The following is a 24758-nucleotide window of genomic DNA, read 5'->3' as shown; positions in this document are numbered from 1 at the left end:
CTGTCTGTGGGCAAACGCTGGCTCCCTCAGCCTGAAGCAAGATGAGCGCCGCACCCTATAGTTGCCTTTGACTGGACTTCATCGTCCAAGGGTCCTTTACCTTTTTACCTACCTTTAGTGCCACATACCCACAAATACTTTTAAAATACAGGGGTTGTTTTCTTTTCTTTTTTTAATGTTAGTTTATCCAAGTAATGGGTCTTTGACTATTTTCTCTTCCTCATCAAGATTAATAGTCTATTTCTCTAGTCATTTTGATAGTATTTTTTCCCCATCTTCTTATACTAGTAGTCTGAAAGAAGTTGTAACAGGATATTTGTACATACATCTGCCAACTGCTTTGTTCAATATGTACATCGCATGCATTTTTATTTGATTTTATCTCTCCTTCTCTCTCTCTCTTCCTCCCTCTCTCTCCCTCCTTTCCTCGCTTATGTCCTCTCCTTAACCTGTGTTTAGATAAATCTTGTTCACCACATCCCTGGCCCATACACGTTCCTTAGTCACTGACTCTCCTGTCATTCAACTTCCCTCACCTTTTTCAGTGCTGTAGAATGGACCAAATCCCCTGCTGTAGCTAAAACCATAGATCCCGGAAGGCCTGGCAGCTAGTGACTATGACTAATTCCCTGGTGAAGATTAGTCCATCAAGTGAATTAAAAGAACAAAGCTCTGTTCTCTGTTCAGGAACATGCTCCCTGCCAGTGCATTATAAAGAGTGCTTTTCTTCAGAAGAATTCTACTTCGATTCATTGGTTCGTGGGTCAGGTGGACTCTAAAACAAAGGTGTAAAACAATCCCATTCTGCTGCTAATAAAATGTTTAGGATCAACCTAGCAGTTGGTTTTCTGGGAGTGAACTCAGACCTTTTTTTTTTTTAAAAAAAAAGGATTATAATTACTATCAACAGCCAAATGCTCTGCAAATTAAAATTCAAAACTGTACATACAATCATTTCCCTCAACACTATTACCATGGTTGCTATAGATCTTGCCTACATCTTTACATGAGATCAGAACCTGTAATATTTCAATTTTCTTCCATGACAGCTGTTGAGAATATTGAGGTTCAAGTAGGAATATGGTGTTGGACCTATACATCTGTGTACTGCTTTGCAATTAATAGTAAAATAAGATGCCCAATTAATTAATTAATACATCCAGTATGGGGGAATGACTTAATATTCCTATGTGTGATGCCATCACCGGGCATACACTGGAAACTCAGTTACAAATTTCACAGTAAAGTCCACCACTCGTAACGCTGAAAATTCACCACCAGGAGCACAAACAAGCTCCTCCTACTAGGGGTGGGCAGTATAAATAAATTGTCTGAAACCGATTGGAAGTTCAGATTGAGATAACAGTTTCAGAATGGCAATATATTGCCAAAGGGAGCTTGAAAACAGAGCATTCCTGCCCAGCCACTGTGAGGGGCGATCACCAGGAAGGGGGTATCACTACACCTGCCCACACTGGAAAGAACATGCCAGAGTAATCGCTGGGTGCGCCAGGGCAGGCAGCCCAGCTAGGAGATTGATCCTCCTGCCCACTCCCTCCCTCCACAGCCCAGGACCTTGACATCATGATATACCAGTATATCACAGTGGTTAGCGTGTGATATATCATGATGTTGAAAACCAGGTATCACCCAGCCCTATCTCCTACTTAGCTCCAAATATCTTTGCCCACCCTGCAAACTACCTGCAGTCCTAAAAGGCACATCTCCATTTCCCATTCCCTACTGGAGATGTATTGTTAATTTAAGCATTGATTTCATCTAAGGAAATAAGGCACTTGTCTTTGTATTGGTACACCCAAATCTCGCTTTCATACTTAATATAAAACACACACGCACACACAACAAACCCAGTTGAAATAAAAAAGTGACACTGCTTTGTCTGTCTGAGCCACACTTACCTTATTGTAAGTGTGGTTAAAAAACAACAACACACACACCAGTTTGTTTGTTTTTAAATGTAGCTTTTGTAAAGGCCTTTCCTAGGTCTGGTTACGTTGCTTGAAAAAACAGTTAAGTACAGGGCAGGAACTGGTGCAGTAGAGAGCCTTATTAAGGCAGCATGTATTGAGTACTGGACTGTATATCTTATTGGAAGTCAATGATGCATAAGTTCCTGGGTGCCTAACAGCACTCTCAAGGATAAAATCTCAGGATCTATTTAGTTTTCCCAGTGTTTCTCCAGAACAAATTGGCTCTGATCCAAAGGGCCCATGGAGGCTGATCTAAAGCCAGTTCTTTCACAGTTGTAAAGGATGCAAGAAAAGAGGGAAGTGAATGAGTATAATTTCAACCCAGGAACAAGCTCATAAAATCAATGACTCCCCAAGTGCTATTGAAAAAAAAGTGGTTTTTCATACCTGCTCATTATACCATCTGAGTTAGGAAAGAAACACTGAAATCATCCATTGCCTTTAATTTGTAATGATGGGTCATATTTGGTTACTGCTCAATTATAGACAGCTATATTTGTTCCCAGCATGTTGCACTGCTATCCTTCCCAGACTGACAGTTTCACAACGGCACAATTTGCACCTGTAGGTAATAAGAATGTAGTAGTGCATAATATCATAAATTGGAGAGGTAGCTGTATAATCTGGACTTCATTGGCCTAGATGATAATGTGACCAGTGGTGGTGGTGTGAGAGAAATTGGGAGATAAGCACTGATGCTGCCAGAGTACATTTAACCAGGTGGCTGCAATTTATTTAGGTTCTAAAGGTTCTATTGCATTCAAAACTGGAGTTTTCCATTGTCACCTTTGGAGTATCTCTTACTGCTTATGCATTGCCTATACTGACCTGTTCCCTCTATGTTTGTTCCCCTCCAATTCCTTGGCACTTCCATACAGATGGCAATAAGGAATGATTCCTCAGATACCCATAGCTCAGAAAGCCGAGAGAACATCCATGCCGAGGTGAGTGAGCTCTGTGATCCAAATTTGTCAGCTCCATCCACTGAGGATCTGTCTGTCACTCTGACGCCCTCAGAAGCAAGAGACTCAGCCGGTTGGGGGCGATCGAGCGTTCATACTCAGCAACATTCCCGCAATCAGTATAACATTTCCATGCATGTGCCGGATTTGTGTGCCTGTACAGACTCCCTTCAAGAACTGCCTGGAGACCCGATGGACCAAGAAGTATCAGAAATAAACAGCTCTTTTACTTCAGGAACTTGTTCAGCCATGAGTGCCTCTTCAGTGGTTCAGCCTGAGACCCCTAAGAGAAACGTAGGCAACAGTGGCAATGTCACTTTGAAGGACCTGAAGAAGTGCTACAGTGTAGATACACAGGGTCTTCTTAAAAAACCATCATCCTGGTTAGATGATCAAAGGAGACATTCCATAGAGATTTGCTCCATGGAAAACAGCCCTCAGCATCATTCCACATCTAGTTCTTCTGGCTTCATAAGTCAGGTCTTAAGTGAAATGGAAGGCTTGCAAGGGACGCGGCAGAAGAAAAAACTGAGTCCCCCGTGTATATCAATAGACCCACCTGATGAACAGAGTTTGTTACTGAGGGGGCCACGCAGCGCCACACTGCCTGCCAGTGCAGACGTTTGCTTGCGAAGACGCGCCCCGTCCTGGGATTCCAAGGATTCGGTGGACGCAGGGGACTCGGCCCTTCCAGACAGTATGTCACTAACTCCAACCCCAAAGAAAGACTTGTTGACTCTTCCTAGCTTTTCCTTTGATCAAACAGATGCGGACCCTTGAGTTAGTTTGTTTTCTGTTGTTGGTGCCAAATGTTTCTTTTCTCCCTCGTGTAATAAATTAAGCCTTTCCATTCTAAAATGGCACTGATTTCTTTAAAAAAAAATCCAAAGAAAGTTTAAAGAGCTAGCTGGTTTTAAGAGTGGTTAAGCTGTATCACACTTACTTAAGCATAAGTTCTGCTTGGGTAAAAGCAATACATTGTTCAGAGTCTATATGTATATTCTATTTTATTAAATTAATTGAACCTAGTATTGCAGGATGTAGTACATTTTGTGGCTTAAAGACATTGTTTATTTTCTTCTGTTTTATGTATCTCAGAATATTCCTGAGATTGCGTTGGTTTTTTTTTAATGAATCTTTTAACCTTTAAAAATACATATTTAATCCTCCCCTATTTTCTTTTCATTTTGCAAAGCACAAGATGTAGCCATTAGTGCATTACTGAGAAAATGTGTCCCATGGTCAACTAGAAATGAGAATATTTGCAATTATAATGTACTTCACTCACTGACCCCTCAACTATTTTCTGTAGAAAATAGCCATTTGGATTTATTTTTTTTACAACTGTATTGGCATTAAAAAAAGAATAAAATAATATCCAAAATGATTTTTATTACACTGTAGAGGAAAAGCAAGTGCACAAGCTGAAGAGCATATGGGATAAGCAGATAGACTTGAAATAAGGTTTCTTATAGAGAGAATTCAGCAGTCTCTTAGCAATACACAAGACTGTCTAATGTGCCAGGTATTTGCTGTTGCTTACTTTGGTGATCCCTAAAATCATACTGAGCATGAACACCTAAGGTGAGGCCCTCTGTCCTCTTCCATTGCTCTTCCTAAATATGCAGAGTATGAACTACAGGCAGAGAAAAGGTTGTGATGCTACAGGGTTGTCATGATCTGGTACTCATAGACGACAATCATGTGCGCTTTACAGGGCCGGCCCACCCATGAGGCAAGGTGAGGCAACCACCTTGGGCGGCAAGATCAACAGGGGCAGCAGATCCTGATGCAGATCTTTATTTCAGCCCTTTGTTCCTGATGTTAGTCTTCACTCCCCACGCTGCCTTCCCTAGTAAGGAGGTGGGAAGACCACTTTGTGGTTCACCTCAGGTGCCAAAATGTATTGGGCTGGCCCTGGTGCTTTACTAAGTCTCATCATTCTCCCCTTCTTCTGGTGGGACAACAAAGCCCAGCAGTGGCAGCAACTGCTTACAAAAGCAATCCAACCTTGTACAGTCCATCCATTTCACCTGCCTTAAAGTGCCATCAGCTACCCACTGCCAAATGGCAGTGTTTCTTTTTATTTTCTGTGGGATCAGACATTTCACCCCTGACTGCCATAAACAGCAAATTAAGGGTCTGGAAAATCATTTGCATTTGTCCTTGTTCAGTACTGTACATCTATAGTGCAATGGAACATAATTTGAACAACTTGCCTGAGAATCCCTCTTTCTCTAGTGGTAGCCATACAGTGGCTAAATGCACAATTAAATTCTTTCAGATTTATACTGCAATCCTAAACACATTTACTCAGAAGTAAGTTCCCTTTGTTTCAGTGGAATGTGCTTCCAAGAAAGGGCTTAAGCTAACAACTGACAGTGATTTGCCTGGTTGAAAATTAAGGTTGACCTAAACTGAGCAGGTAAAGCGTTTCTTGCCATACAGCTCCACACTAGCAAGCTGCTAACAATCTATGTGTCAGGTTGCTTTTAAAGGCACAAGGATAGGGGCAAGTAAAAAGGTTCCAGTGCTACAAATAAACCTAATATGTCAATTTCTTTCAGTGGCTGAGAGAACCATTTCTATATATAAGAACCTATTTGAGGTTTGCAGGTGTCTCCCATAAAGTACAGTCGTACCTTGGATCCTGAAAGCCCTGGAACTCAAGACGTTTTGGCTCCCAAATGGCGCAAACCCGGAAGTGAGTGTTCCAGTTTGTGAATGTTCTTTTGGAACGTCCAACGGGGCTTCCACAGGTTCTGATTGGCTGCAGGAACTTCCTGCAACTAATCAGAAGCTACGATTTGGTTTTCAAACATTTTGAAAGTCGAACAGACTTCCGGAACGGATTCCGTTCAACTTCTAAGGTACGACTGTAAATTCAAAGAATGCAAATAATTCTTGCAGTAACAGGAAGATAATATTAGGAGTGCTTTTAAATTTTATTAGCCTCTCATCAGTCTTAACAGGATCAACCCCAGACTAATTTTCTCAGCATAATGATCAGGCATCTGGTCTATGTAAACCTGGAATCATCAGATTTTAATGGATCTTTTCTGTTCATTGTCAGCTGCTTCGGGGTTTTATTTACAGTTCAGTAGTATACTGATTTTGATAAATAAAATCACCCAAACTGGTCTAGCAGAACCCAGTCTTCATCCACATGCTGAATGCTAAAGCCAAACAGTTTTCCATTCACACAGTGGGCTTAATATGAGCCCAAACCAAGACTGGCATTTGGCTACATTGAGGACATGTTTTGCTTTGCAATTCTAGGTTCTGCAGCATTGCTGCCATGCTCCTCTTCCTTAAGAAAGGGGGGGGGACTCTCTTTATAGTGGTAGTGAAATTGATAATGATTCCAAAAATAAACCAGAAAAACTGCCCTTATAACCAAGAACTCCAGAAATTAATGTATACAGTTATTTTACATATATAAAAATGTATCTCCTACCTTTCTGTTGCCTGCGCACCTGTTCCCTGTTCATCAGTCAATATGTTAGCAGGTGGCGGTCATGGGGCCTGTAAAAAGCATAATACATTCTCTGTAGGATTTATATACACAGAGATGGATTCTGCTGTCATGTTGTCTCTTGTTAACCTGTTTTTAACCACTGCTGCTTCCGTGCATTCTGTGCTTGCAACAACTCCCTTAAGTAGGTTAGGCTGAAAGAGAGTGATTTGTCCAAGGCTACCTGTAAGTTTCACTACTGGGCGGGAAGGGAACCTGGATGGTACCAAACTGCTTAATCCTGAAGCCGCCACACACACTGGCTCATCCTCCAAACAGCTTTGGCTAGTTAAAACAGTGCAAAGAGGTTGAAGAAAGGGGTGGATTTTAAAAAAAATGTTTTACTGCAGCTCACAATTCTGGGGGAAAAATTACCACTAAAAGCAGTTCTTTGCACTGGTCTAACTAGACAAAATGAACACAAAAGTAGGGAGGGCTGGTTCTTCCCTATGCCTTTGGCACGCAATTCAGTTACATATATTAGTGAAGAGAGCATCACCCTCTAGACAAAGAATGAGTTAATACAGTGGTACCTTGGGTTACAAACACCTTGGGTTACAGACTCCGCTAACCCGGAAGTAGTACCTTGGGTTAAGAACTTTGCCCCAGGAGGAGAGAACACAAACTGCGTGCTAGCGGCACAGCGGCAGCAGGAGGTCCCATTAGCTAAAGTGGTACCTCAGGTCAAGAACGGTTTACGGTTAGGAATAGACCTCCGGAATGAATTAAGTTTGTAACCAGAGGTACCACTGTAAATGTATCATTTCCAAGGATCCCAAGGGTTGCACTGGCACAATTAGTGGTGCTTCTGCAGCGTCCAAGCATGCACTCTCACACACATATACACACTGTCGCACTGGTAACTGCCTTTTTTTCTACAGACCAGGCTTCCCACCTTTAGAAAGCCTCTCCTTCGTGGTGAGATGGCTTTGCTTTTAACAACATGCTCCTGTTTTTGCTGGAAGAGATCCATTGATTTCAGTTTAACCTGCCTCTGCATAAATGTAAACATATTTAGGACTGCAGTGTTGGTATATGTTGTCAATCCAATTAAGGCTAAAAGACATTCTAGGCCATGCCTTCCTATGGTCCTCATTTGATCAAACATTCAGTCTAAACCTGGAACTGTATTTAAAGATTGATTAAAGGGAAAGACAAATAATATTTTGAAACTCAGATTTTGAATACTTGAAATTCCAAAATAATATTGAAAATAAAATAGAATAAAACTGGAACTAGCATGATTACTAGATTAGATAAGCTCATACTGGACCCTTACCTAAAAGCACATTTCATGTGGACCTTGTCACCAAGTGATGGTATAAATCACTGTAAGGTTGTATAATTTTGCAACATATCTGAATTAACACCCATGTATCCTACGGAGCTCTCTGTGCCAATAGAATCTTGGTTCAGTATCATCCCTGCTTGTGCAATATCCTGAACACCCCAATGCTTTTGTTTATCCAAGCCACTGAGTTTGAAATAGAATGTGAAATTTTGAATTCAACAAATTCATCAACTAAAAGTTATTATTTTTGGACCTACTGACCATATTACCACAATTAGTGCAATTCTTAGAAACCGGTCTATCATTGTAATTTCTCTGGTTAACGGGGGGAGGGCAGGATAAAATGACAGCACAGTAAGATGGAAATATGTTTAATCCTTTGCTTTGGTTTTGAGGTTTTTTCTCATTCACCAAAGCCCTATGCAGATATTCAAAGCTATGCAAGGACAATGTATCAGGGACCATGCTCCTTTTTTCTGTTCCCACTCCCACACACAGACAGGCAACCCTGCCATTTGCATATTCATCTATCTAACTTGTGTGCATAGGGGGCTAGACACATAGAGCCCAACACATGTCGTTCCCAACCTCACAATCTATGTACCCAGTATTAGAATATACAAATGGCAGGCAGGGGTGACTTTCATTGGTATCTGCAAGCATAGGCTACAGTGTAAATATGGCAAAGTAATACAAAGACATCAGAAGTGAGTCATGCAAAGGAACATGGTCTTGATCTTCTCACTATGCTTAGCTTCAAACATCTGCATACAGCAAAGGTGAGGGACCTGGCTCTCCGGATGCTGTTCAACCATATTTCCCATTATCCCCATTCAGCATGTCATTAGTCAGGAAAGATGGGAGTTGGGAGTGCAACAACACAAAGGGCTGCAGGTTCCCCACCCCTGGCAAAGGGATTCTGATAATGGAATAGCGAGGTGTCAATAAAATGATGGTACACAATTTCAGCAATTGTTAAAATGTACAGTATTGATCTGGCTGCAATCAAATCTACAAAGACTACACACAAAGAACATAATGTAAAATATTTCAGAGGGGAATGTGGTGCAAAATGTAATGTACACTGAAATCTCAAGAACTGTAACAAGTATCCTAAAAAAAATAATGTTTAAAGATGTTCTGTTTTCAGTGCTTGGGGATTTTCCCACTCAGAAACTCCATGTGCATATCAATAAAGCAACGATTTGCTTCATAAAATCATATTCAATAAAAAGATCAATACAAAACTTACTGTAACCTAATGCATTCAGGAAAATAATGCATGTAAACTACTTTGTGATACAAATATTTTCTAGTTGCCCTTTTGAAAATCCAATTACAGTACTAAAGCATGTGCAATAATCTTCGAAGAATTTTAAATACCTTTGGGATGGGCTTTTTTGAAATATATATATAATTTGACTTTTTTTAAGAAAACAAAAAGGTTCTAAAGAGAAATACACAAATTCTGTAGAATGGTTATGCTGATTTTTTAATATATATTTTTGTAGAAATCTCTAGAGCAATTGTCAAGCCTGCCAAGCGTCTTGGAAATAGAAGAGGCCTAAGTTCTGGCATTTTAGTCTGAGGTTTTTGAGACCAGAGCTGATACGTTTTGAGATACATGTTTTTACCTGTTTTTCCAATATCAAGGGTAAGGATTTAAGAACTTAATTTTAGCTCCCAGTTCTAAACACATTTCAAAGAGGCCAATCGCTTGACAATTTCATAGTAGATGCACTACACAAGCAACAAGCTCTTGCCCAACTATCATTCATTTCAGCAGCTATTATTGAAATGACTGCATCTCAAGCATTAAGGTTTTTTCCCCTGCTGAATTCATTTGGATGTGGATTGCATGCACCCACGAAATAAATACAGCTACATTCATAGCTCTTTTCTCCACTGATTTGTTAATGGCTGACGAGGGTTATAAAACTTCAATCATTTTTTCAGTGTGATAAGTAAACCAAGGCTGCAATCCTTTACACACTTACCCTGCATGTAGGCATGTAAAGAATTACACAGTAAGGCTATGATCTAAAGCACACTTTCTACTGAGTAAGTCCCACTGAATTCAATGAGCTTTCTGAATATATATCACTGGGATTGTGTTGCATAATTTTAGTCACAGTTTAAGCATATATGTGTTTGTGTGCATGCACACAACACGCTCTAACAGCAAGGTAAACAGCAAATGAAAGCTCACACTGGGACCCACACAACCTGGCTCAAGTTTCTTGGGGCTCTGCAGATGTTAAAAAAACACACGTGTATTTGAAAAACTTGGTTGCAGAATTCCATTTGAACAAAACGAGTAGGTTAGCTTAGAGAGCAACTAACTAAGATTTCATGTCACAAATTAATTTTATTTGCAAGAAAAATGCTATACTAATGAGGTTTTTGTAACATGCTGATTTATGAAAATTTAATCCGCCATCTGTTTTAAAGTCCATTATTGATCAGATAAAAATTCTGACTCTATTGACAGCCTTACTGACAAGTAATGGGTGCTTCAAATGATTGCAAGTTGCAATCATTAGAGGGTGGGGACAATTGTGTGAATTTGCCATTTATATGTATGTGATTCCTATTGACTTCACTGGGACTCTGGTGCATCTGAGTGTGTTTAGAACGAGATCTTTCCTATTCTTTGATGCTGCAGTTCTAAGTTCTTAGGTTGTTGTTGTTATTTTAAAACATACTAATTTAAGGCATGTTGCCCCTAGTAAACCCAAACGAGAAATGCTATCCAGTTTGTTTTAAAGCACACCAGCACTTTAATATTGTGGATTTACTGTATACTGGTAGGAAGAGAGTATTCTGCTTTTGCCAGTGTATATTAGGAGGGTAAACACTTGCTACCATGTCTGAGGGAGGAAAAAGAAAAATGTAAATTCCATACTTGCAAACATTGCACATGGTATTTCTATAACTTTTAGGTAGATTACAGGTTATTTAAACTGTAGATAATTTGGAAGAAGATACAATGTTTTTGGCTTCTGTAAATTGCACTCAACAGAAAATCTGGTTTTGGACAGAAAAGGGGGTTTATAATTGTAAAGTATGCCTCAGTTTCCCCTTCAATGCCTCACTGACTATAATAACCCACATAGAATCTTTCACAAAAATTACTAGAGTAGCCGCAGTACCAATGTCCATTAACAACCTAGTAACTATTTTAGAACTTTGTATTTAATAGATAATATATTGTTAAACTGTATCAGGTATAGAGACCTAAAATTGGGTGTTTGGTGAGGGCAACAAAAGATGGTACTATTGGGGAATACTGGGTTAAAATGTTTTTTTATGAGTGTAAATCTTTACAAATGACAAAAACAAATGTGTACTATTAAAAGCTTTTGAAAAGAAAAGGCATGAACCATGATTCTTTTATTCTTAGTTATTTGATCTGTATATGCAAACAGCACATATCCATTATCAACGCTAGGCATGATCGGTGTCAGTCTACAAATAATCCACATCAATTTGTAAAAACACGGGCAATCGGCTTCAATGATCCAAATATTTCTTTACTGTCAACAGCAAGGGGTTCCTATGATGCACTGAAACTCCCACAGAATCTCTGTCTGGTGTTTTGTTAATGTACTGTGGCAAATAATAATTAGAACTATTTTGGTTGAGAATGTTGTTTGTAGAGTACAGAGCTGTGGTGAAACCTGTGCCACTACGTTTCAATTGATCTTTCTGCATGCCAACTTAAAGGAACACTTACCCGCAGGAGCATATGTTTATTTTTTTGCAATGTAGGTTTGAATCACTGCTGTGCGTTGTCTGGTGGACAGCAACACAAGAACGGGCCTTTTCCGCAGTGGCTCCCCGTTTGTGGAAGGCTCTCCCCGAGGAGACTCGCCTAGCGCCTTTGGCTGATGAAACATGCTATGGCCTTAAAAAAAAAGTTTATTATTATTATTATTATTATTATTCATAAAGAATTGATATTGATATAAACATATACAAAATGCAGAATGAATAACAAGTGTAACAATCAACACTAAAAATAGAAAAATAACATGAAATGAGAAAACAGAGGGGAGGGGAAACCTGGGAGACAACTGAGAGTGCAATTATCACATAAAAGAAGAAAAAGGTGAGTCAATTTAGTTCTCAACAGAGCCTCTCTCCACATATTTATCTGTGGAGCAGGGCTTTTAGTGGGCTGTGCAGATGAGTTAACATAGGAGGAAAACTTGAATAAAAGTGGTCTATTTCTGATGAACCATTAAGGGCTCTCCGTTTGTGTGTCAGGTGTTCTGACAGTGCAATGTACCGTACAGGTTGAAAAATAACACAGTACAGCTAGAGAGCAAGAATCTCCCCTGGTCATCAGGTGAAGGACCCTCCTCCAGGCAGCATCCCCATGTTTCCAGGAAGTAACTGTCAGCTGAGCCCCCTAAGCACCTGTGCCCCTTGCCTCCACGGCAGCCGAGTGAGCAGGCCAGATCCCCTTCCTCCCTGTAGAGAAGGAACTTATCACAGTAAGTACCAATGTTTGCCCCATCCGTCCCCACAATCTGCCAGACAACAGCAATGGCACCCTCGAAAGCACTGCCTAATTGCTTTTAAAGTAGCATTGGATGGGAAGAGAGAGATAATCCTGTATCTACTCAAAAGTAAGTCCCATTGGTTTACAGAACAATCCTAACCATGTCTGCTAAAAAGCAAGTCCTATTGAATTCAGTAGGGTTCACTTCCAGGTAAATGGTATTAGGATTACAATTTTACTCCCAGGAAAGTGAGTATAGGGTGCTGGGAAGGGTAGGATTCAAAAAAGGCTAAGAATTATACAAACAAACCACCCTGTTCAACAGCACAGAAAAAAATTAAACTTGTATAGCTCTTCATATTTAGAAAAATAACCATCAGCACATTTTAATGGCATCATAAGCTACATGTACACTTTTATATTTCTCTACAAAATTATTTGACAAATAAAACGTATCCTTTGCAAATAATTTTTTTTTAAGCTGCATGCACACATCACACAGTACTGTACTGAAACTGATAAACATTACATACAATTTGACTTCCATCTATATCAGAAGCTTTGAGAAGCAGCCTGATCTGTTTTAAAGCTGCTCTTTAAAATGTCACACACACATGCATGAACTCAAATTCAGCAAATATGCTGCTGCTGCTTCAGAGGTCATTGGTGGGGGTCAGCCTCTCCCCACATCATGGATTTTGAGAGCTACAGCCTCTTCTCCCTGGAAAAGGTAGATATCTCCACTGATTTCCATAGGAGAAAGTATAGATTTGTGTGCAAAACAAACAGCTTTTAACCTCTCCACCAAATTCTTCGGAGTGGAGTACCCTGGGGAAATGTGATTAAAATCTAGACCTGTCTGTCAAAATTAAAGATCCCCCCCCCCACCTATCTATACCCTCCCTGTTCAAACTCAGGGTGTTTCTTCCATCAGCTTAGTTTCATTTCTCAGAAGGAAAAAAAATCTCTGAACATATTTTTTGGATAGCCAAGGAAGTGACTCAGGAACTTAGGGAGTCTCTGATCTACTGCAAGATGCCTTGTCAACAGCACAGTCCAACTCAGAAACGCGAGAGCCTTCCCCCAGTCACCCTGATTTGCCTTGTAATTCAAGGGCCACACAGTGCTACACACTCCTGGTGAGTTTTCCCTCTCAGTTGTGCCTTGAGGACCTCTTCACACACTAACCAAGTAAATGTGATCCCATGTACCAGGGGGCCATAACAAGTGTGGTAAATATGGGGCCTTTCCACCTGAATGCTACCATCCATTTCAGTAGCCAGTGGTAGGCCCAAATGTCACAAATGTATGGGGGGGGGGCAGATCTTCCTTTCCCAGCAAGAATGTAGGTTACATTGCTGCCATCTAGAGGGTATAATAATTATATTTTACTAAATTATATAAAGAAAGACAAAGCAATACAGTATAAGGCAGAAACACTACCGGTACAGAAGGAATTGTGCTGTATAAGCTTATCTTCAGCGCTTGCTTAGTTAAGAGTTGCTGTTTAATTCCATTAACCACTAACATAAAATAACCAGTTCAGCAAGGGCTGAATCCATCTAGCTAGAAACCCCCAACTGCCATTTCCCATAGAACCAAAAGAAAGACATGCTGCTACATGGGACACCAGGGTCAACTTCTCCTAATGAATGTATTGCTTTATTATTTTATTATTTATTATTTATGATTGGTATTGCTTTCATTATTCTCCCACATAAGGCTGTCATTTGAGGTAAAAAAAAAATGCTGCCAAAATTGCAGTCCAGGTAAAATGTATATAGGGCAGCAGATTGGCCTCCAGTATCTGGGAGCCATGAAGGTGTACTGTGTCTTTGTACAGAGCAAATGAGAATATACATGCAAGGGCCCTGTGAGAAACTGGTTGCCCTTTCACACGGGGGCATTTTTCTGGCGTAAAATATGAAAACCCAGTGTGTTTCATTCTGTTAATGGTTGAGAAACGTTTGTGATATCTGGAGCTATTCACATGGCACAGCTCCTAAGCTGGCCTCTGTCTGCTGTTGCACAGCACTTTTCCTGTTGCAGTTCCACCCTTTCATCAATTTGTATTTTCAAACCGTGCATACTCTCCAACATTTCTCCGATGAAAATAGGAACGTCCCATTCCATAACTATTTATACCCCACACATCTTACTGGGTTTACCCAGCCACTCTAGGCAGCTTCCAACATATACAAGAACATAATAAAACATTAAACATTTTTTAAAAAACTTCTCTATACAGGATTGCCTTCAAACAGCTCAGGGGTCGGATAACTCCATACCCTCCAACATTTCTCCAGTGAAAATAGGGACATTCTAAGGAAATGTGGGGCATTCTAGGATCAGATCAGAAAGCAGGGCAGCTTCTCTAAATCAGGGGACCTCCCTGGAAAATAGGGAAACTTAGAGGGTTTGACAGTGCCTTTCATTTTTATTGTAGTGTCAAGGCAGGTCTGCAAAAAATGAAAAGCCTTTTGAAGAATTGTTACGGGGGGGAGAGGGTTTTTTTGCTTTTATTTTAACTGTTCTGACGAGAGGCAGATACAGTTCATATAGAAAACAAAATGCTAGTCCTGTTCAGATGCACCATTTTGCATGGATAGATAAACCTGCCCTGGTGTCACTGGACAGTGTGGGGACTGCCTGTCTAGGCCAACTCTGGCTTTCATGGCTTCAACCCCCAAGTCAAAGATAGCATGGTTCCAGCACAGTCTAAATACTAATTATTATTATTATTATTATTATTATTATTATTATTATTATTATTGTTCACTTACACATTTCAGAGTGGTCAAAGCAAGTTAAAGCAGAAGCGGTAACTGCAGGTAAAGCAGTAATTGTGTGAGGCTCTCCAGTGGGGTATTTTCTCCTCATGCAAATACTGTAGTAGCTATGAGGGTGGTCCGCCTGCCCCCCACCCTGAGTACAGCCCTCAGCATTTTCCCACAAGGAAGCAGATGGCCAGATTCAGAATCTGGCATGGACTTTGGAAGTGGCTGCTTAAGCCTCAGAGGGAAGGACATACTGTACCATATATCAGTCTATTAAACGACGGGCACAAACACAATAACAAGAGAGTTCTTATCTCATAAATCCAGCACCTCTGACAAACACTACTCCCCCCCCCCCACCTCCAATTTTAAATTATCATTTGTTCAATGGTGTGTGTGGAGCCAACAGGTGCGACACATTCAGGCAACATTGCTCCATAACAACTTCACACTCAAGATTGCCCCCAGCCTGGTAGATTGACCCCATAGACCTCTGTCACCCTGCTTCCCTACAGTTCCTGCTCCCTGGGGTTATGCATGTTTTCTGTTTTTTTGTTTTTAAATGCCTTTTCTTTTTAGCTCAGTCACCAGCACAAGCTATTACTACGGAACCCTCTTCATCTTCTCTCTCTCTGGCCCTTTTCAGAGTGGGTTGCTCACCATCTCTGGCGCCATCTGCTGGCTAATTACAGTTCTTTGTGGGGAAGCTGAAGTGCTTCACAAGTGCAAAAATATTGGTTGCGTTATTCTGATAATTACAGCCTTGTCGGTGATTGAGACAAGCCTTAACCGTTGCATGCAATTTGAACAGAACCCTTCAGAGCGTAACTCCTTCCTTTCTCCAGAAACACTTCACTGTAATAAGACACGTTTGGCATAATTGGTGCGCACTTGTATTTGAGTGCGTCTTGTGGCGCCTGCATTCACTATTCATTGCACTTGTATCTGCAGCTGTTTTGTCCACTGATTTAATGACTCGTTGCTTTTCTGTTTCCCCAAATTCCTAAAAACCAAATACTTTTCTTGCATGGATAACTGAACAATATTTCTTAATTTCCAGATAACCCAAATGTTTGGGGCTGTAGGATGATGCAAAACTGTGTGATTTCTAGCAGGGGTGTAGGAGTAAACTGCCCATTTAATCTTAGACACTCTCTGATATTTATTTACATGGATGTAAAATTTAAAAAGAAAGAAAGAAAAAAGTCGGCACAGCATTTGTTCACATTCAAGGCTTTTATAGAGAAAAATCTAAAGTGTGCTAAGGTCCTTTTGGCAGCTGCAGCAATAAGGTCTATGTGCCAACCAGTTGAGCTGATGTTATATTATTATGGCAACTTTGAGAAACAGATGCTGGGGAATTACTGGTTGTGCAGCCATTGCATGTTTACTCAGAGCAAAATCTCCTGTTGCATTCAAAGAGTCTAGCTTCCAAGTGAGAGGGCATAGACTTTTGTGAAATCCCATCTTTTATTTTATTAAAATCATTTTTATCATTTTTATCCCCCCTCTTCTCAAAAAGTCTTAAAGGTAGCCAACTTGAAGTACCAAATATCAAATAAAACAAATTAAGAATGTTTATATGAGTTGAAGGAAAGGATTGCAAAAAGGACAATCAAGTAATTCTATGCCAGCAGTGCTTGTCTTGCTTCCATCAGTCTTTGTTGTTGTTTTTTCTCTTTTTTTGTGTGTGAGGTCAAAATGATGTTCCTGAACATTCCAACACCTCAAGGTGATGCATCAGAATCTACTGTAACAAAAGATGCATCTTTTATGGCAGCAATGAAAGTTCCATTTGGCTGGGGATATGAAGAGTCTGTGTTCTGTTGGCAGGACTGAGTGGGAAGAAAAGGTAGGTATGGTGGATGAAGGGCAGAAAGCCCAGTTGAATGAGGACTGAGAAGGCAGTGGGGTAGATTTTCCAGAAAAGTTTGGCACATGTCTGAAGAGCTATTTATATACATGTGCTTCACAGGAACAGTCAGCAGGGAAAATTAATTACCAGTCATATCTAATATCAAAGTTGTATTGTATTCATGCCAATTGTTCTGTCTTGGTTGGACTGTACCCATAATTAGCCTTTGGAGTAACCTCTCAGATTCAATAACCTCTACTGTAACTAAACTAAAGACATGCCATTGTAATCATCATGTATTCTTCACCTGTTTAATCTCTGCTTCCATTTCCTTCCCCTTCCTTCAATTCCCTTGTGTCAACTTTTAGACTGTATGCCTCTTGGGGCAGAAACCTGTCCAACCATTCTTTGTAAAGCACCCTGGACATAGGTGGTATTGTAAACAAAACAGAAAGGAAACAAGCACACTAATGTTACTGTGGGTGTGGGCTTTGTATTATTTATTTTTTATTAAAATATATTTCTAGAAATGGAAACTTTTCAGTAGAAAAATCTAGCAGTAGAAAATTTCCCCACCTGAATGAGGTTGTGGGGGCAGAGGTGGCCAATCTTTCTTCTGCCCCCTTCTTTTAGGAATAATCTGTCGGGGGCTGCATGCTAGATCTAGATCCTAGATATGAAAAGTCTACCCAAAGCCATACAACCCAGAAAATAGTTTTAAACCAATCCATTTATTTTTATTGAACAAATAACAGTCCCTTCAGATTGCCCTGAAACTACATGGGGGGGGCAATTTTTAAAGCACAGAAAAAATAAAGACAAAACATCTGATGGGACTGAATATTCAGGCAGCTTTTGGAGGCATCTGGGGCTACATAAAATGAGGGCAGTGCTATGGTCTAAACCACTGAGCTTAGGGCTTGCCGATCAGAAGGTCGGTGGTTCGAATCCCTGTGACAGGGTGAGCTCCCGTTGCTCGGTCCCTGCTCCTGCCAACCTAGCAGTCCAAAAGCACGTCAAAGTGCAAGTAGATAAATAGGTACCACTCCAGTGGGAAGGTAAATGGCGTTTCTGTGCGCTGCTCTGGTTTGCCAGAAGCGGCTTAGTCATGCTGGCCACATGACCTGGAAGCTGTACACCAGCTCCCTCGGCCAGTAAAGCGAGATGAGCGCCGCAACCCCAGAGTCGTTCACAACTGGACCTAACCGTGAGGGGCCCTTTACCTTTACGGGGCTACATAAAATGAGATTGGTGGGTCACAGGCTACCCACCCATGGGGAAGGGGTACTAATAGTTTGGAAGTTTGAAAGGTCACTGGTTGAAGGAAGGAAAGAACGCTGGCTAAGGAATAGGGACTTTAGTGAATGGTAGGTAGCCTGCCTAGCCACAAGTCAGAAGAGCACATTGAGGAAACGGTGGTAGCTATTAAGTAAATCAAAAACAATGGAAAATATTAGTGGCCATCATTTGATCCCTTGCACATAATCCACAAACTGCAGTTAGTGCAGAATATTGCAGCATGGTTGCTAATGGGAGTGAGACCCTGTCAGCATACAAAACCTCTGCACAAAGACCTGCATTGGCTTCCAATTTGTTACTGAACCAAGTTCAAGGTGTTGCTATTAGTGTACAAAGCTTGGACCAATTTACTTGTGGGATTGCCCTATAAGACGACTCCACCACTTCAATCTGCAGAACTGGTGCAACATAATAATCATTCTGCACTTATAAGAAATCAGTCTCCTAGCATCTACACTTTCGAACTCCTCGCCTATTGACAACAGGCAGGCATCTCCACAGTAATATTTTCATAGAGCCGCCATTCGCCCAGGTTTTCCTTTACATGACTGTGATTTCAAAAACGTCTGGGGGAATATCCAAAAGGCGGCGCTTTGTCCTGGATCTTAGTTAAGTCAACGGAAAAATCATTTTTGGCTCAACAATTTTAGGGTCTTCCTAAAAAAAGCTCAACTTTTGGGGTGTACTGGTTTTTATAGGCAACCCTATATTTTCAGTGCCTAACCAGAATGCTGACATGTGATCAATTAAGCAGGGTGGGACTTACCTGCCCCCCCCCACAATATTTTATTCAAGTTGGCACCCCAAGGCCAATTGTAAAGGAATGCAAATCATCCAGAGTTAAATTATGAACAGGCTGACCCTAAAGGTATATACTGAACGCTACTGAACCCAAAGGAACTTATTTTCTGATAAGTTGTAAAATGCTGGGGAGGTGTCAGGCCAGGAACTGTGGCTGTCAGAATCTGGAAGCCTTTCTCTTAGACTTTGACCCATGTGAAAGCTTCCTCTAGAGCAGTGTTTCCCAACCTTTGGTCTCCAGCTGTTTAGGGACTACAATTCCCATCATCCCTGACCACTGGGTCTTGCTAGCTAGGGATGATGGGAGTTGTAGTCCAAAAACAGCTGGAGGCCAAAGGTTAGGAAACACTGCTCTAGAGTACTGGCCTACCATATTGTTTTTAGCTATTTTTTAAAACAGCAAAAATGCCACTGTCAACATGGGATGCCATATGTCCAGATTTTCACAGACATTTCCCCAATGTCCGCACAGACACTGCTTCCGACTGCAGTATTCCGGATATGTTGAGGGAAATCAGGACATATGGCAACCCCACCTACTGCTGCAGTTGGCGAGAAAGCAGCTAGAAGCTCAACAGAGTCACACCAGGGACCAAGGGAGTTCATCCCTGCCTTATTTCACCTCCATCCACCTACTTCTGAAAAGCTTTATTTGCCTCTGGTCTCCCAGCTGTGATAGCAAGTATCCTTGGGAATGTAGCCTTGGTCTGCTACACTAGGGGAGGGTCTCCGTGTATATCTCTTTTCTACCCTAACGTTCCAGTTATATATTATTTTCTGAACTGACAAAAATGGCACCTCTTGCATCGAACTGCATATAGAGGTGATGAGGTAAACACAAAGCGGAGCAATCAGCTGAAGAACATGCTGGTCACTAGAGGGCAACAATATTCAGCCTGTAACTAGCAACAAGGGATGGGCTGTGCTGTGGTTTTGATGGGCTCTTTGAAAATGCCAAACTTCCTATTTCCTAGATTTGCATGAATTTGTAGTGTGGCATAATGCTTCCCTTTGCTGTATTGACTCCTTTTATTTAAAGCCCCTGACCTTCTAGTGCTCTGACATTTGAGATTCATGGACATTTAAGTTACTTTAGAACTGGATAAAATGTTTTAAAATTCATTCCTTTTGGATGTGTTTAAAGTAAATTAAATATGTAATCCTGCAGCTCCTCTGCTCTTTTATTGTATTATTGCTGAAAGTCAATGTGTGCTATAATTGGCAAGCGTTCAAAGGGCCTGAATGGATTATCTTTTGCTAACTAACTTCGTACACTGCATAATATAACAAAAGTCCCCCTGGAGCTACAGCAGGGAGAATGAAAGAGGTTTTTTTAATTATTTTTAAAAAACTGTTTAATTACTTATTGTGTTTTCATTGCTTTGTACTGCCACAATGTAGATAAGATTATTCAAGCTCTTCTAAAAAGTAAGTCTGAAAAGAGTTAACACCACATAAACTGGTTATCTGGAATATTGTTGGAGGGAGTATGAGAGGAAGATTAGAATAACGTATTTGGGGGCCTAACTCTTTAAACCTCATATTTCACATGATCCTATTTAGAAATAGATGCCCTAAGCAAAATGTGGGACTCGAAAGACATGATCCCATGAATGTGTACTTCAAATTGAGTCCCACTATATAAGATACATAAAGCTCTTGTGTGTGTGCCACTGGGCCACCCAAAGGCTGGATTCCTAAGTGGTTTTCTCATTAGCCTGCACATCCATGCAGGAAACCTCAGCACCAATTTTGACTACCCGTGGCCTTCAAGAGAACTGTATCTACCATTGGCTACCATTGGCACACATCTACCAGTGTGCTTAGGGACAGCCCTACCATTATGTCCTCTGAAGGTTAACAGTGAGCTGAATGTCTACTGGAAGAGAATTCACATAGTGGTTTTCGTGTGCTCAAGTAAGTGTGTTAATTTTCCAATGTCTTCTATTTCTCTTCTTCCAATTTACAACTATGAAAGGGAAGTTGCCATGTTTTGAAATAACTGCAAATGTTCCAGTAAAAAAAAAATCTCCAAGTAAATATTTGTTTCAACATAAAAGTTAAACCACATTAACGAAGGGCACATTTATAAACTAATGTGCATTAACTCACATTTGTTTATAAATGCATCCTTCATTAAGTATCGCTGTGTTATAAATGCATTCTTCAAAAATATAGCTGTATCGTATGGAGGTAGGCAAGCCCCTATCAGTGTTGTCTTACTGATATATATTTTATGCTGTAAATTAAGACCAGAAGACTAACCAGATGCCTGTGAGAAAAACCCACAAGCAGGATTCGAGCATAAGAGTACTCTCCCTTTCTGTGGCTTCCAGCAACTGGTATTCAGAACCATTGCTGCCTCCAACTGTGTAGGCAGAGCATTGCCATCACAGCTAGTAGCCATCAGTAGCCCTCTCCCTCCATGAATTGGTCCAAATCCTCTTTTAAAGCCATCTAAAGGTTGGTTGCCACCACTGCCTCCTGTAAGTGCAGAGTTAAACTATGGAATTTGCTCTGTGTGAAGAAGTACTTTCTTTTACCTGTCCTGAATCTTCCAACATTCAGCTTCATTGGATGTCCACGAGTTCTAGCATTGTATGAAATTGTAATGTTTGGTTAATGCTATTGATGAAGAACCTCCAGCGAGCTGTTTAAAATACTACCACTATCTTCACTCCAGCTGTTAGCAGACCCTACAAGTTCCCCATTTTTCCAGGGGCATCCCTGATTTAGAGAAGCCCGGAATGCCCCATTTTTCCTTAGGATGTCCCTATTTTCATCGGAGAATGGCTGGAGGGTATGTTTTAGTGATTCTGCCTTATGTTGCAGGGATACTGCATTCAGTGCAATACTCTTGCAGGTTGCCATTTTGCTATTAAGCGGGGGAAAGGATTAACATTGGCTGTCCCATTGGGAAAAGAAAAGTGATAAACCTATCCTGCTAGGCCTATGTGAGCTGAGGAAAGGCAGCTTGGATGACTTCCACAGCTGAAATGAAGGAAACCCCTCAAGTCAGCAGAAGGGATACGCTCCATTGACTTACAATTGTTCATTCATCCAATTAATCTCCCTTCACAGAAGCAAGACCTCCTATGGCCAGAGGTATGTTAACACCTGCTGTGAGTTTAATTAACCTCTTAAGACAGTTACAACAAGCAAGCAATTAATCCATCAAGTGACACTGAGACCTTACAAGTATTCAGAGATTTGTTCAGCCAGGCCCCTGCTTTCTCCTTGCTTGCAACTACTGCTAAAGCCAAAGAAAGGGGGCGGTGCAGAGGCAGTTTTAGGGAAGTGCAACTGGTTTGGCCACACTGGGCATCACAACCATACTATAGAATGAAGCGCAGGGGCACACGTGCCAAAGTTTAGTGTAGCGCAAGGCGCCAATGAAATTTGAGAGGCCAAAGTTCACAACTAGGTGGTGGTTGATAGTTTACAGAACATTCATTTCATGCAATGGAAATAGGGGTACCTTGGGTTAAGAACTTAATACGTTCTGGAGGTCCATTCTTAACCTGAAACTGTTCTTAACCTGAAGACCACTTTAGGTAATGGGGCCTCCTGCTGCTGCCGCCGCACGATTTCTGTTCTCATCCTGAAGCAAAGTTCTTAACCCGAAGTACTATTTCTGGGTTAGCAGAGTCTGTAACCTGAAGCGTCTGTAACCCAAGGTACCACTGTACAAAAGATGGCAAGCCCCATTGAACTCTATGAGTCTTTTGAGTCTGCATAGGATTGCACCGTGAATGTAGCAGTGGTGCTGGAAATACATATTATAGTCAAGTCCCCTTTTCATCAAATACCGTATTTTTCGCTCTATAAGATGAACTTTTGCCCTCCTAAAAAGTACAGGGAAATGTGTGTGTGTCTTATGGAGCGAATGCAGGCTGCGCAGCTATCGCTGAAGCCAGAAGAGCAAGAGGGATCGGTGCGCAGCAATCCCTCTTGCTCTTCTGGCTTCAGCAATAGCCATGCAAAGCCTCTTGAGCGCAGTGGAAGCGCTCCTCCCTCTTCGCTCAAGAGGCTTTGCGTCGCTTTCTTGTTTCTTGTTTTCCTCCTCTAAAAACTAGTTGCGACATGCTCGGGTGCGTCTTATAGAGCGAAAAATACGGTAGTTTCTGGAATAGTCCAGGCCCAAACCCTAAGTCCACTCTGCTCATTGTCCTAGAATTCTGGTTTCCAGTCTGAATTCCTGCTGGGGCAGAGCTCTCTGCCATCTCTAGCTCCTGGGTAATCAGCCTTGGTTTAAGGCTGATTCAGTTCCCATGGGGTGCATAGTAGCTGCCAGGAGCCAGTTTGAAATTGTGGGGAGTCAGTTGAATGGGAGTGCCGCTACACACAGAACAGGCTCTTTGTACCCTGAATGTAGATTAGCAGTGTCAAGTTAAAAGCACAACCACATGCAGAGGACACCTGCAATCAATTTGAGACAAATAACTTTGTTTGTATTAAGGAAAACTCTTGCACTTTTCCCTTACTTCTTCTCCACTATGTGACAATGCGCCCTTTAATATTGCCTCCCTTATAATATGTCCCGTATTTTCATCCTTTCTGCACCTGCCTCCACTTTTTCAGGGCCTGCTGTGAATCTCTACTAATTTCTCCAGTCCAAATATATGAAATAAATTTAAGGAGAGACAAATTACTGGAGAATTTGGACATTGAGAAGAATGTGTGCATTTTTAGTTCTGCACACACACCTGTGGAAGATTTTGCTCTGTATGTGCCGAGAATTCTAGACTTCTCAGATTTGATTTAACCTCAGATTACTTCCTGGAATCAAAACACATCCTAATCAATGACTTACATATTCTCTCAAAATGTACTAAGAAACAAAGATCTTAACACTGCCATCCTAAGTAGAAATAAGTCCCATTGAACACAATGGGACCTACTCCCAGAAAAGTATGTATAGGATTTCTGCTCTAAATAAAGAAGCCTTTTTTTCATGATCAAAGCTTTTTAGAAGTCCTGCTGCTTTGTGGAGTAGAGAAAAACCACAATTGGAGGGAGGGGGAGGGGAGAGCACCTAAGTTCCTCACAGCTAAATAATGCAGTATGATTAATAGCAGTCTGAGCGGCATCCCAGGGAAAGCAGAGAGAATGAATTATTCAGAAATATTCAAAACCTCCAAAGACAGAGTTACAATAATTCAAAATGACAGGCAGAAGAACAAATATATACAAGTGAAGGAACACCAAGGAAAAATTGGAACACTGACAAGGGCTCATCATGGTAGTCAGGAGAAAACTGGTAATCTGTGAGTGTTTTTTATAAACCTACTGGGAACCCCACACTGAATCCTGCTTGTGATCTTCATCCCTATCCATACTCCATCACTGCAGCTGAATTGCATGTGCTCTTACCTCCAGGCAGAAGTGAATAACAGTCAGGTGTTGTATTTGCAGAGAGAAGGGATTAGTCATTAAGTGGCTTTTCCCAGGAGGCCAGGGTGCAACCTGACAGCTGTAAAGCACCTGAAACAACCTCATTTCGATGTCTGCTACTTCCTCACAAACTTCATCCTAAGGCTCTTGCTAGATACAAACACAGATGACTTGAATCAGTTGCGGCTGGTGCCCATTAGACCTGGTGACGTTGCTAGGTCACAGGAGATGACAATGACACCATATAGGTGTAGCCAGGTTGTTCTGGAGAGCCAGTGTGGCATGGTGGACTAGTAACTGGGAGATAAGGGTTCAAATCTTTGCTCTGGGATAAAATTTCTCGGGCTACAGTCCACTTCATTAGATG

At 41.1% G+C, this 24758-nt stretch overlaps 1 protein-coding gene and 1 long non-coding RNA gene across 21 annotated transcripts in view; one reads left to right on the top strand and one right to left on the bottom strand.

Moving 5' to 3' along the window:
• Positions 1-3982, top strand: part of CACNA1G (calcium voltage-gated channel subunit alpha1 G) — a 331245-nt gene extending 327263 nt beyond the window's left edge. For all 13 annotated transcript variants that reach the window (XM_079967360.1, XM_079967362.1, XM_079967356.1 and 10 more), the window contains one exon: positions 2870-3982. In XM_079967360.1, coding sequence (XP_079823486.1) covers positions 2870-3733 — 864 coding nt within the window. In that variant the 3' untranslated portion in view covers positions 3734-3982. The remainder of the gene's footprint in view (positions 1-2869) is intronic.
• Positions 1-24758, bottom strand: part of LOC307211163 — a 39558-nt gene that overhangs the window by 11594 nt on the left and 3206 nt on the right. For 3 of the 8 annotated variants that reach the window (XR_013836315.1, XR_013836316.1, XR_013836319.1), the window contains 3 exons: positions 11495-11665; positions 6411-6478; positions 4474-4589 (listed from right to left, as the gene is read on the bottom strand). This is a non-coding gene — a long non-coding RNA (uncharacterized lncRNA). Of the gene's footprint in view, positions 1-3120; positions 3237-4473; positions 4590-6410; positions 6479-11494; positions 11666-13518; positions 13679-15654; positions 15855-24370; positions 24540-24758 lie in introns of those variants that run through there. The other 5 variants (XR_013836320.1, XR_013836321.1, XR_013836322.1 and 2 more) reach the window with 5 other exon arrangements.

This window comes from Podarcis cretensis (assembly GCF_951804945.1).
Source record: "Podarcis cretensis genome assembly, chromosome: 2".
In the NCBI taxonomy this organism is placed as follows: domain Eukaryota; kingdom Metazoa; phylum Chordata; class Lepidosauria; order Squamata; family Lacertidae; genus Podarcis; species Podarcis cretensis.
Note: the sequence above shows the minus strand (reverse complement) of the source record. Positions and strands in the feature narration are given on the sequence as shown.